General features: G+C 32.8%; 1 protein-coding gene across 1 annotated transcript in view; it reads left to right on the top strand.

Annotated features, from left to right (window-relative positions):
* Positions 1-6,272: 6,272 nt before the first annotated feature.
* LOC140161180 (proteolipid protein DM gamma-like) overlaps positions 6,273-13,604 on the top strand; it is a 170,156-nt gene continuing 162,824 nt past the window's right edge. Inside the window, exon 1 of the mRNA XM_072184629.1 lies at positions 6,273-6,608. Within this exon, the coding sequence (XP_072040730.1) occupies positions 6,593-6,608 (16 nt within the window). The 5' untranslated portion in view covers positions 6,273-6,592. The remainder of the gene's footprint in view (positions 6,609-13,604) is intronic.

The following is a 13,604-nucleotide window of genomic DNA, read 5'->3' as shown; positions in this document are numbered from 1 at the left end:
AAACCACTGATTTAGTTATCTTTTTGTGACAATATCTCACAAAAGGAATCCGCAATTTGCTGAATATTAAAGTTGTTTTCTTTACCTCGTTAAAAATCTTTGTTCTCTTACTTTTGAAAATTAAGGGGGTACTACACCCCTTGATAAATGTGTGTCTATTTTTGCATTTTTCTCAAAAACTAATAACACAGTCGTAACAAAAGTTATAGGGCAGGAATCCAATTACTACACTGGAATTTCAGTGACCCAAGACAAGCGGTTCGTTATTTATGAAAATAAATAAGGTACCGCTAGGATGTACCTTATTTCCTATCATATATACTGAACCGCTTGTCTTGAGTCACTGAAATTTCAGTGTAGTAATTGGATTCCTTGCCCCAATAATATACATAACTTTTTGTTACCAGTGTGTTATTATTTTTTGAGAAAAATGCAAAAATAGTCACAAATTGACCACAAGGGTGTAGTACCCCCTTAAGTGTGTATCGTACATGCCATGATTCAAATTATAAAAAATGGACGCAGCGCGCAGTCATGTGTGAAAGCCAGCCAGACGTGCAATGGTCAATCCAAGCATTTATATATTGCAGAACTGTACAAATAAAGACGTGATGAAAATAAAGACGTATTCAATTGTGTCAGTCGCAGGCAGACTCCCGTGTATAATGAAAAAAGGGGAAAAAGACGAAAATGGGTGAATTTGATGAGTGAAGCGTTATTGTCACCATCTCAGGTTACACTTTTACGTTTACGTGCATTTGGGAGTCATATTTAAGAGAAGGCGATTTTAAATGTTCAACCGTCTTAATGACGATTTAAGTACACGTGTATAGTATTGATAATTTTGATGAATGAAGAACAGGTCAATAGAATAAAACATAATTTAAGTTGGTCAGCTTGATCGAGGTTAACATAAAGCATAATTATAATGTAGTCCTGTAGCTTTAACATTAAAATAAAAAATCCTCATTAATACTATTAATCAAGTTCTGTATAGTTTTACATCTGCATCAAATCCACGTGCCCTTAAGTGTGTGTTTCTTGCTACGTCCTTGTTGAAATTAAAATGCGTTCTAGTGTGTTTTTGTGTGAACAAGTTGAGAGGGTTTGGCACAAAATGGCAACTTGATCCCCATCAACAAACGACGGCGTTTCTGTCATATAATGAATCGTCTGCATAGATTTAAATCTTCATGCTTCTTGAAAGATATTTCATGATGAATATATAAAAGCAGACTTCGCAAGAGGCTATCTAGTATATACCTGATAGAAAAGACAATATTTATCAGTGAAATGCCATTCCCGTAAATCTCTATGATTTACATATTTTCAACTATCGGCCTACTTATTTTTCAAGAGAAAAAGAAAAAAGCAGAAGGATATAGAAGAAAATAAAGAAATGTCAGATTGAACTGTCGCTAAGAACCTAAGACATTTAGTTAGTGGATAGCAGTAGATGACATTATGCTATCTTTAGTAGATTACAGTAGATGTCTTTATGATATCTTCAGTAGATAGCAGTAGATGACATTATGTTATCTTTAGTAGATTACAGTAGATGTCTTTATGCTATCTTCAGTAGATAGCAGTAGATGACATTATGTTATCTTTAGTAGATTACAGTAGATGTCTTTATACTATCTCCAGTAGATAGCAGTAGATGAAATGTTATCCTTAGTAGATTACAGTAGATGTCTTTATGCTATCTCCAGTAGATAACAGTAAATGACATGTTATCTTCACTAGATAGCAGTAAACGATATTATGCTCTCTTTATTAGATTGCAGTAGGTCTAGATGTCTTTATGCTATCTGCAGTAGATAGCAGTAAATGACACACTATCTTCAGTAGACAGTACTAGATGACTCGTGCTATCTTCAGTAGACAGCAGATGACTTTATGCTATATTCAGTTGACAGTAGTAGATGACATGCTATCATTACATTAGTAGATTGAAGTAGATGTCTTTATGCTATCTTCAGTAGATAACTGCAGATGACATTATGTTATCTTCAGTAGATAGCTCTAGACGACCTTATGCTATTTTCAGTCGATACCAGTAGATGGCTTTATGCTATCTTCAATAGATTGCAGTAGATGTCTTTATGCTATCTTCAGTAGATAGCAGTAGATGACTTTATACTCTCTTCAGTAGATTGTACTAGACGGCTTTATGTAATCTTCAGTAGATAACACTAGACAACTTTCTGCTATTTTCAATAGATAGCAGTAGATGGCTTTATACTATCTTCAGTAGATTGCGTAGATGTTTTATGCTATTTTCAGTAGATATTAGTAGATGACTTAGTAGATGACTTATCTTCAGTAGATAGCAGTAGATGACATTATAATATCTTCAGTAGATTGTAGTAGATGTCTTTATGCTATCTTCAGTAGATAACAGTAGATGACTTAATGCTATCTTCATTAGATAGCAATATGTGCCATTATGCTATTTTCAGTAGATAAAGTAGATGAAATTGTGTTATCTTCAGTAGAGAGCAGTAGATAATCTTATGCTATCTTCAGTAGATTGCAATAGATGACATTATGCTATCTTCAGTAGATGGCTAGATATTATGTTATATGACATTATACTATCTTCAGTAGATAGCACGAGACGAATTTTTGCTATCTTCAGTAGATAGAAGTATATGATATTGAGCTATCTTCAGTGCATGGCAATAGATGACATTATGCTACCTTCAGTAGATGTCTTTATGCTATGTTCAGTAGATGGCAATAGATGAAACTGCTATCTTTCACTAGATATTAGTAGATGACAGCATAAAATCACATCATGTTATCTTCAGTAGATATCAGTAGATGACATGCTATCTTCAGTAGATAGCAATATATGACATTGTGCTATCTTCAGTAGATGGCAATAGATGATATGCTACATGTATATTTAGTAGATTGCAGTTTTGACTTTATGCTATCTCCAGTAGATAGCAGTAGATGATTTTATGCTATCTTCAGTAAATAACAAGATGACATTATGCTATCTTCAGTAGATGGTAATATATGACATTATGTTATCTTCAGTAGATAGCAGCATAATATGATATTGTGCTATCTTCAGTATATGGCAGAAGATGACTTCGTTTTATCTTCAGTAGATATTAAATTAGTAAATACAAAATTTACGGAATAAAAAAATAAACGTTTATGGAACTAACGTTTATGGAAATTACCATGATCAAAATTAATTCGATTTTGTTCCATTCTAAAGACACTAAAGTGGTAGGTATCATTACGAACATTCTATATACATTCATGCACGGACTTGTTGTGAGCAAACTTTTTGAATGAAAAGTAAAAATCAGGCATTAGATAGAAATCATGTTGTAAAATTAATGATGTCAAAGTCTACAAAAATGAGAATATGGGACAAATATTCCGGAAATAATACCAATTTATCAAGTGAGTCCAATTAATAAGAAATGTGGTACAATCAATAAGAAATGTGGTATATTGGCATGAATGTTATTCATACTTTCTGTCACGAAAATTTAAATATAAATTTCACACACACGAAATTAAATCATTTTAAACATGTTAAAAGTAGCCCACCCATATCTTATAATTAAAAGATTAAATTTCTTTACGACTTCAGTTAGATCAAATAATCTGTTTGAAAAAAGATAATATGAATATTCTTTTTTCTCCCCCCCACCTCTCGCCCTCCCTCTCTCCCTCCCCTCTCTCTCCCTCCCCCTCTCCCCTCTCTTTCACAATCTCTCTCTCTCTCCTCCCTTCCCATCCCCACCCTCTTCCCCTCCTCTCTCATCTCTCTCTCTATCTCCCTCTCCCCCTTCTTCCTGCACCATCTTTGTGTCCCTGCCTCTCGGTATGTCACCCTCGTCCTTACTCTCGCTCTTTCGGATTCCTCTCCAGTATCCTGGTTTGAACATCGGTTATTATGCACATTGATAGTTACGTCATCAATCGATGCACCGTTATACCATTCGAACTCTAACCCGCTCTAACCTAACTATTTTTAAATCTTCATTTGTATGCCGAAAAGGTAAGTAATTATGCTCCTCTCATAATGCCAAGGGCAAGGCTGTTTTGTCACCTGCCTCCCGTTTGGTCCAATTCGATTTTCACGTTGAGTTAACCTTTACTGCCCTTTATACAATGTCTTGACATATTCCAAGAAAAGGAAAAGATTTGATAGAAATGGCTATATGTCTCAGAGGAAAACTGTCAAAGAATTGGACTATCTCCACTGCAGTTCGATATCTAGGCATTGCAATATTTTGCGTTCAGATCACAAATGTGGTTAACAAAAAGAAAAGTGCTATATACATTCCGTAAGCTCTCAGATATGAGCAAATTTTACTCTTTGAGTTTGAGTAACGGTTCAATCTTCTTCACTAACCGCATCTCATGTTGAGCTGAAATGTATTTCTGGAGACTATTAATAACATAAGAACTATGATAACATTTTACACTCTCTAAGACTTAAAAGAAGCAAAAACATCCGCAAACCTTTCAAAAACCTCGTCACTGGTCAAATCAAATGATTGAGCCCATGCGCGAATTTTGAAACAAAACTTAAGATAATCCATACATGATACTTTATTTTGGTCTTGTCAAAAATGTTGACGCATGGAAATGATGCTGAAATACATGCAACCAGTTGTGCCCATGGTCGATGATATTGCACTAGCGTCCAAATTTGGCATTAACTGAATACTAGCATGATAATGTTCAATGTGTGTCTAAAGGTAATGGTCCGAATCATTCAAGAGGCACTTCAATTGCACAAACAAACTGGAACATAAATCTTGAGGGCATTCTTCGTGAGAATCCCGGGAATGGAAAACTTACGCTATATACGCAACTAAGATTTTTCTTTATTATTTTGACACATGTATTAAGAATTGAGTGAACTTTTCAAGATCACTTGTTGTGAAAGTGCTTCTTGATCTCTTAACTAATCATTGAGTGTATGATGCACGAATTATAAACAAATATATAAATAAAAATTATACAAAATATAAATTATATGACTGCTGGCCAAGCGATAATAATGTCAGTTTTTACAATATTGATAATTATCTTCTTCAAGATTCGTCTTTCATTGGTTTCCATAGTAACGCAATAATACATTGTTAATTTACACGAAAACAACGCTTCACTAGTCGTTATACATATTGTACTTATAGTCTCTTAGTGTTGTTAATTATTCTGTCGGTCTTGTGGAGTTCTGACCTTCTCACATTGTCATAATTTCTATATGACAATATCAATTATGACCAAATTTAAGATTAGCAATAATCGTGAAATCATAACTATTTTCGTTATTCCAATACTTACCGTGCTCTTTGCCCATCTGTATTTTGTATTTTACAATAATTATTGCACTGTAAACTTGGTCATTGATAAATACATTTCCCCATTATGTTGCAAGCTATATAAAACAATTAATGCTTGTAGGCTTATATTGCTATTTTTACAAAATCCCCGTTACTTTTGGTGACCTCTAAATGTAGAATCTGAAACATCAACTGTGGCCTTTTACAATATTCCATAATTGACTGGCCCTGATTTATCATGTTTATGTGGCCTGATGTGCTTCAAACAAAAAGTATAGGTCTACAGTAGATCTCTTGTCCAATGACCATGTATGATGCTGAAGCTACAAATGTTGTTTTTAATGCCTTTTACCATGGTAAGGTCAAAATTCTGACTTAATGATGATTTCACACCAAATTATTATAATTATTCACAAGGAAATAAATTACAACGTATACCACCAATCTCATTTTCTCTTGGCCAATGATTTATTAACAAACGTGACGCGAAGTATTCCAATTTGATTTCATTTGACAAATTGGTGAGCGAGACTCGGATATTAAAACATCCAGTAATTTCAATCAAATGTCACTATTAGTTAGTTCTATTATTAACTTCAGAACAATGATTTATTTTCATTTATATTGGCCATTGTGCTGCGCACACTAAATGAATTCCTCTAAAAACAAACCTATCTGCAAGATGCGAGTGTAATTAAGTAACATATTTTTCTAAAAAAATAGCCAAATTATTTTCAAATAAAGTTTCGAATGCTAAAAATAAAATGAAACGTTAATTTCGTACATATGTCTTTCATTAAAGAAAACATATAAATAAAACCCTAATATAAACAGGTCTGGAATACCTAAAATAGTCGTGAGGGCGAGCGATAGGATGAATTCGTATACACATACGAGCTTCCATGACAATCCGCTGGCAGTGCTAAGTATGAATTGCAATTGATCAAAACCTCTCTATGTGTACGTCTATCGTTCGCGTGTCAGAACTGGAAAAAAATAATGAATGCAGCTAGAAAACGACCTGCGATCAAAGACTAGTCTAGCATAGTACATAGTGTAGCTGGCGGTGGTAATATAATAATATTGGGATCTCACCACGGTTAAAGGCTACCTGCAACGCTATCTCTTTATATTGTGAAATATATTGCCAGCACCACTACATCACCAGCACCTTTAAACCAGCAGTCAGCTGTTCGAACCATTGTGGAATAATATAGACTATAAACCAATTTTGAATTTACCGTGTTGTGGAATATATATGCGATATGTCGAATCCGAAAGGTAAGTCTTGTTGTATTGTGCATAGCCTATTTTATCCCTTTCTGTATATAATGTGAGCTTGATATGGAACATATTACATATTTATAAACAATACACATTTATGCGTAAAAGGTATTAATTTTAGTGATAACACATTTTTGCTCTGTTGGGTTTTGATTTGCATAATATCCCATCTCATCACATACATCCGGAGATATATCTCGCGTCATTTAACAGAGAGGCTCAGTGGTTTCTTAAGCAAGTCATATAGAGATAAACGATTTACGCTACGTAGTGGAAAATATTGAATAGATTTATAGCATTGTACTTTATAAAATATACCAAATGCACTCAGATTTGTATCAATATTACACCTCGTAATAACCGAGACATAACCAATATGGGATCGATATTGACGTTATATATATGACATATAGTAAAAATCATGATCATGTACATGTAGCAGTTTTGTATCGTTCCTGAAGTAAACAAAACACACGACCATGCATGATAAATTGGATGCGATGCATTCAATTTTATGGACTTAAGCATGAATAATTCATGTGTCATATTGTTAAAATAACAAAAACACAAATTTTATCGTACCGGTCAAGCAACATTAATTACTCAGTGTTATCCTTCAGCGATGAGTTTGAATTGTCATCCGCTAAATTGATGCCATTGATTATATGCCGCCACTGAATGCATGTAATAAATGATTGCATTTATTTAGTAGAGTGGTTTAATGATCGAACATGTACAATATACTATTGTTATACGCTATTATTTTAATTATGAATAGCATTTGTAAACCATAATAGTGGTTAGGGGTTTTCCCATAGTACATGTATACCACTGAGAATATCAGGGCACGTTTGTTTTGAAAACACAAAACAAGTTTACCAATCAAATGTAAACATGATCTATATAGAACATATTTTTGCTTATGTTTGCCAACGTTTGAGGTCAAAAGCGGTTATCATTATTTTGTTAGCTCTGTACAACATGTTGTTTGGCATATAGTACGTCTGAGTTGGACGAGACGATGATGATATGAGAATAAAACCACTTTACCACTGCTGTTTCTGAATCTCAATTTACTTTTCGTTGTGAATATAACGCGAACAAGGCCAAGGGTTGCCCTTATAACACCTTACATACGCGTATATCTTACAGACTCGAAATTTTCTTTAAAAATATCACGTGATATTTACCGATATTTCTTAATAAGCAAATGTATGAAATTTAAACAATACATGAAATTTGAACAACTTGTGATAGGCCTATGCAAAGAAAGTCAATCGAAACCCTTTTCCAAATCTCTGGAGTCTGGAATCATTTTGAGATTTGTTCTATATTGGATGTGAAAGGGTTTACACATGAGATGTAGTCGATTCCCAGGCTTTCATTTTGTTCGTCGTCTCTGATTTATAAGTAAACCTGCCCAAATAGAGCCTCGAGCTTGACCCTGATCCTGATACAACATCAAAATGTTGTCTGAATATCATAAACATGATTTATCTTTTGATTGATATATTGCGTGTACATGATCAGAAAAACTGCCAATTTTTAGAATAATTTTTAAAATACAAAAGGGCAAATTGTGATTTCTAATTATTACGATGAATCACAGCTAAAAGGGTATTGTTTGTTTTACAATAGAATTGAATCGAATGCATAAATACTAGTTAGTATAGTAGCCTATTGTAGATGTACCCATGCCATAGCGAAATAAAAACCGTGACTTGTATTTTGTAAGTTCACCCTGAATTTAACAATAACAATGGATGGCCCTTTAAGTGAATAGTAAAGTGTAACTTAAGATTTGCTTTTGGTGCCTTTAACAGTGCATTTGGGGATAGGAACCTGCTCGCTCAAGGCGTGGAAATATAGCAACTATTGTTGGAAACAATGGGTATTTGTCAAAAAAATGTTGAGGGGGAGATGAAATAATGGTGAAATACATGCATGCAACCAGTTGTGCCCACGGTCGATGATTTAATAATGTTGTGCAAGGCTTCAAAATTTGGCACTCACTGTGCTGTCAATGTGATTTGTAAAATGTTCAATGTAGGGACCTATATGAATGTTGATATACCCAAATCATTCAACCATATCATTTAATATTAAATGAACACAAACAACAATAAAATACCAACCAAAGTAGGAAAATAAATCTGAGGGAATCCTTCGTGAGATTCCCGGGATGGAAAACTTACGTTGAGATTTCTGGGCCAAGGACCCCCGGCCATAAACCCTGGAAACAGAATTGTACATGCATATCCCATAGGTTGTTTTGTTTGAATGTATGTAGCTCAAGCTCCATAGCTCGTATATAATCCGGGGGGATTTATGTACACGTACAAGAAACAATTTTAAGGTGGTAATGGAGGCATTATGAAAGTGCTCTAAACATGTTTTAAACAGATTAATTGAGTAGAGCAAAGCACACTTATCAATATGCCTTTTGTTTGAAGCAGATCGGACATGCGGTTTTCAAAATATATCAATTTATATTTTCTTTATATCTTATTGTTTTTATCAATAATCAATACAGTTAATGAGCTAAAATGACTGGAAAAGCTCATTAACATATAATTTTGCCAATATTTTGCTAAAATCCATGCATAAATGTTCAGGGTACTTTTATTTTGCATACTTTTGCCCTGAAACTTGGTCAAAGTGTTCCTAATGTGTTCTTATGTATTATATAATGAAGCCGCCCCCTAATTTGCATATTTGCATAATTAATTAGCATTTATGCAAATTACCTCATTAATTATGCAAATATGCAAATTAGAGGGCGGCTTCACTATATAATACATTAGAACATATTAGAAACACTTTGACCAAGTTTCAGGGCAAAAGTATGCAAAATAAAAGTACCCTGAACATTTATGCATTGATTTTTAGCAAAATATTGGCAAAAATTACATATTAATGAGCCTTTGCAGTCCTTTTAGCTCATTAACTATATTGATTATTGACAAAAACAAAAGGATACAAAGAACATATAAATTGATGTATTATGGAAACCGTATGTCCGATTTGCTCCAAACAAAAGGCATATTGATCAGTGTACTTTACCCTACTCAATTAATCTGTTTAAAACATACTCAAAGCATTTCCTAATTTCTAGAAAATGCATCCAATACCACCTTAAGGGGTAACATTCTATTTCCAGGGTCTATGTATCAACCATGTATGTATAGGCCTATGTGTGCACGAATCTCAAATGCCATGTATATAATGTATGTAGGCCTATACAAGAAACCAGGCGTTTAAAAGGCTCATAAAAATACATCCTAATTACCATATTTAGGGCATGCATTTGTTATAACCTATACTGGTTTATTGCCGTTTATTTGTTTGATTGCAAATACGTGCGAGATCAATTATTAATTCAAATCAAATTTCACTATAGGAATATGCCAATTTACTAAAGTAGTATTCATTCATGGTATATGTAGGCTTTGTGTTCATATTTTGTGGTTTTAAAAAGATTTTTCTCCACACAGTAGTCTAACTTTGTTCATACATTCCACTTATTATTCTTAACAATACGAGTTCACAAAGTCAATGAGCTACCATTACTTACGAGTTTTTGTGTTTACCTTTGTCAATATATGACCACAAATTTTCCTGTCCTTCTTCCATGAGGAATATCACACTATTTTATTATATCGCTCATAACATTATTTATTTATATAGGGTGCTCTCTCCCGAGTAATTTACATGTCTACATCGCCCACGAGAAAGAGCTAATATTTTTAGCGAGCTATACTTTATGCACAATGTAAATATACTGGATGATTGATTAATGTTAGTTTATTAAATATTATATATTATGCTGGCGTTAATTATATGATTACATAAACAGTGCTCTAGTGATGTTTCAGTTGAAGATAACACCTTTCTGAAAACTGATTTGCAGAATTTAACAGCTGACCTAGAAATGGCAATATTAAGAGATGATGCAGATGATGTTGCTGTTGTTGATGATGATGACGATGATGGTGACGATGATGATGAAAATAATAATAATGTTAATAAAAAAATAATACTAATACTAATACTAATAATATAATACTAATACTAATAATACTAATAATACTACTACTACTACTACTACTACTAATAGTATTAATAATAATAATAATAATAATAATAATAATAACAACAACAACAACAACAACAACAACAACAACAACAACAACAACAACAACAACAACGACAACGACAACGACAACGACAACGACAACGACAACAACAACAATAATAATAAAAAATAATAAGCCTTACATAGAACCTATTCTATGTCTAAACTAGGTTTCGTATTATTTATTTTGAATGATGATAGTAATGATATATAGCAATGATAATAATAATGATAATAATATATAATTATGATATTTACTTTATAATTTATATTTATAATTTATTTATAATTATTTGACATCATAAGCTGACCTGCCTTCAATTACAAAATGAAGAAGAGAAAGAGAGACTGTGGGAATAGAGAAAGGACGAGATGGAGGGGGGGGGTGAGGAGATGTCAGCTTGATAACTTATTCTTGAGACTTCAACCTGATGGCGCAGCTGTTTTATTCAAGAAAATTAAAAAACAAATGCAAATGTTAATCACACTAAAATGTGCCATTTTGTTTCTACAATGTAAATGATACTGGGTATCACATTACAGATCTTGACGACTCTCTTTGATGATATCTCATCAAATATAGATGGATATTACTATAAATATACGCTTCATTGAACTCGTTGCTATGTAGTGTAGATGAAGAGAAGGCGAACATTCAACCAACCATGGCGAGCTCTAGTTTAGATGAAGGTACCTTGGCTTTTCCAGCTAATTGTGTGATTTGTCCGATTTAGAGTATCATTTCAACCACTGATTTAAACACATATATCAAGAATTTACTTATTTATAAAATTAAACAATCGATTAATTAATTTTGAAAACAAAATGGGATTGACCTTGTGTTAAGACATCCATACAGCAGTAGTTTGATGGTCTGTTCTTTCGTTAAAATTCTGTGATTATTCTGTGCCTTGTGAGGATTTGTTTGGTTTAAATTGTTATTTTATTTGTTTATTTGGTGTGTTCTGAGGTATGTAGTTGAAACTGCTTTCTCCAAAGTACATTAATTTGCAGTTATTATATCAAAATGTTTAAAAAAATAATTCAAGTGACATATTTGAACGCATTGAAGGACTTTGGTCTTAACCAATTTATCCATGGTTTAATTGTATGTGTTTATGCACATTTGTTTATATGTTAATACATAACTATAAAGTTCAATTATGTTTTGATAACAAACTCGTGATAATATGCCTTGCTAAAAGGGAAGAGCATCTTCTCTGACAAGAGGTACTATTGTTTCATTGCAAACTTCAGTCAGTTTGGACAAAAATGGGCAGGTGTAGACCGTGTAGTAAATTTGGTGTAATCTCAGATTGGTTTTTTGTTTGTTTGTTATAAACAAAGATAATATTTTACAAAGATATAATATTCTGACCCACATGACACACGTGCACAGTACAAATAACAGCTGAATAGTAAATACTAGATAAATACGAGATAACATTATAACTTATGAATGAATCCTAGCCATGATGGATGAATAGTTATTATTCCTGAATATTTGATGACGTCATTATTTTGTAGGTGAATCCAAAAGGGACACCTGTTAGTTGATACGCATGGATGATTCCGACCAAAACAAAGACATGGCTAATAATTGAATAGAAGTTTAAGCATCTGAGTTGAATACGAGTATCAAGTACAAGAAAATGAACTCGAACCTTTGCTTATTTTTCTTTCAAGTTATGATGATGGTGGTGGATGATGATAATGATGAGGAAGAGGAGGAGGAGGAGGAGGAGGAGGTGGAAGAAGACTGATGAAAAGGATGTGGTGAAGAAGGAGGCAGAAGAGGATGATGTGATGATGACGACGACGATGATAAAATAAATGATGAGGAGGAAGAGGAGGATAAGAATGATGAAGAAGATGAGGATGAGGATGCTAATGATGCTGAGGGGGAGGAAGAAGATGAGGATGTGCGGCTTTTGTCTCATCCGTTGTCTTTTCCTTCCTGTGTGTTACTAAAGGTAAACCTAAAATAAAAATCAAATCAAACAAAAGATTTTAATTACAAAGTTGACCCCTATGTCATATGACATATGTCATATTTACTCATGCGCGGATTATAAATGACCTTTGTTATCTAAAATTGTTCATTGTAACCTTACATGCACTATTGGTCACTGATTATCTATTGTAATAAGTGTGATCCAAGACACGATCCACTAGAAATAATATTATTTCTATGAGAGTTACAACATAGAGTCAAAGGAACCGTTTAGAGAAACCCCACAAAACGGATTTCCCACAATGTGCATTGACCTTATAAGTATAAATAAATTGGTTTAGCTATTCGTTTAGTTTTGGTTTCCCATATACTTGGCATTAACATTACTATCATAGCAGAAATATATCATCATCAGCATTATTTAATGTATCTACTATTAGTATTATGCTATGTACGAACAGCATTATTAGGAGTAAACATTTTAATATGTACAATTGCAGTTGTTGCTTTTGAGTCCTGAAACAATTGATACATTATTGATAAAAAATGTAATTAAAATTATAATTAAAATATTCAATAATTTGAACTTACACATTCCAAAGAATATATTATATAAATTTGAATATCATTGATAAAATGAATAAGTAAATTATATACAAACATTAAACATATCAAAATAATGCATTATAAAATTAACACAAATTACAGGATCAATATGATCAATGAATGCATCATTGACTAAATAAATGACTAAAATTAACATTTATTTATAAATAGGTAAATAATTAAATCATTGACAAAAGAAATTATAATAATTAAATAAAACTCAATCAATCAATCAATCGATCGATCGATCAATCGACCAATCAATCAATCAAGTAATCAATCAATCAATATGATCAAT

The sequence above is a fragment of the Amphiura filiformis genome, chromosome 9 (genome assembly GCF_039555335.1).
Source record: "Amphiura filiformis chromosome 9, Afil_fr2py, whole genome shotgun sequence".
Lineage (NCBI taxonomy): Eukaryota > Metazoa > Echinodermata > Ophiuroidea > Amphilepidida > Amphiuridae > Amphiura > Amphiura filiformis.
Note: the sequence above shows the minus strand (reverse complement) of the source record. Positions and strands in the feature narration are given on the sequence as shown.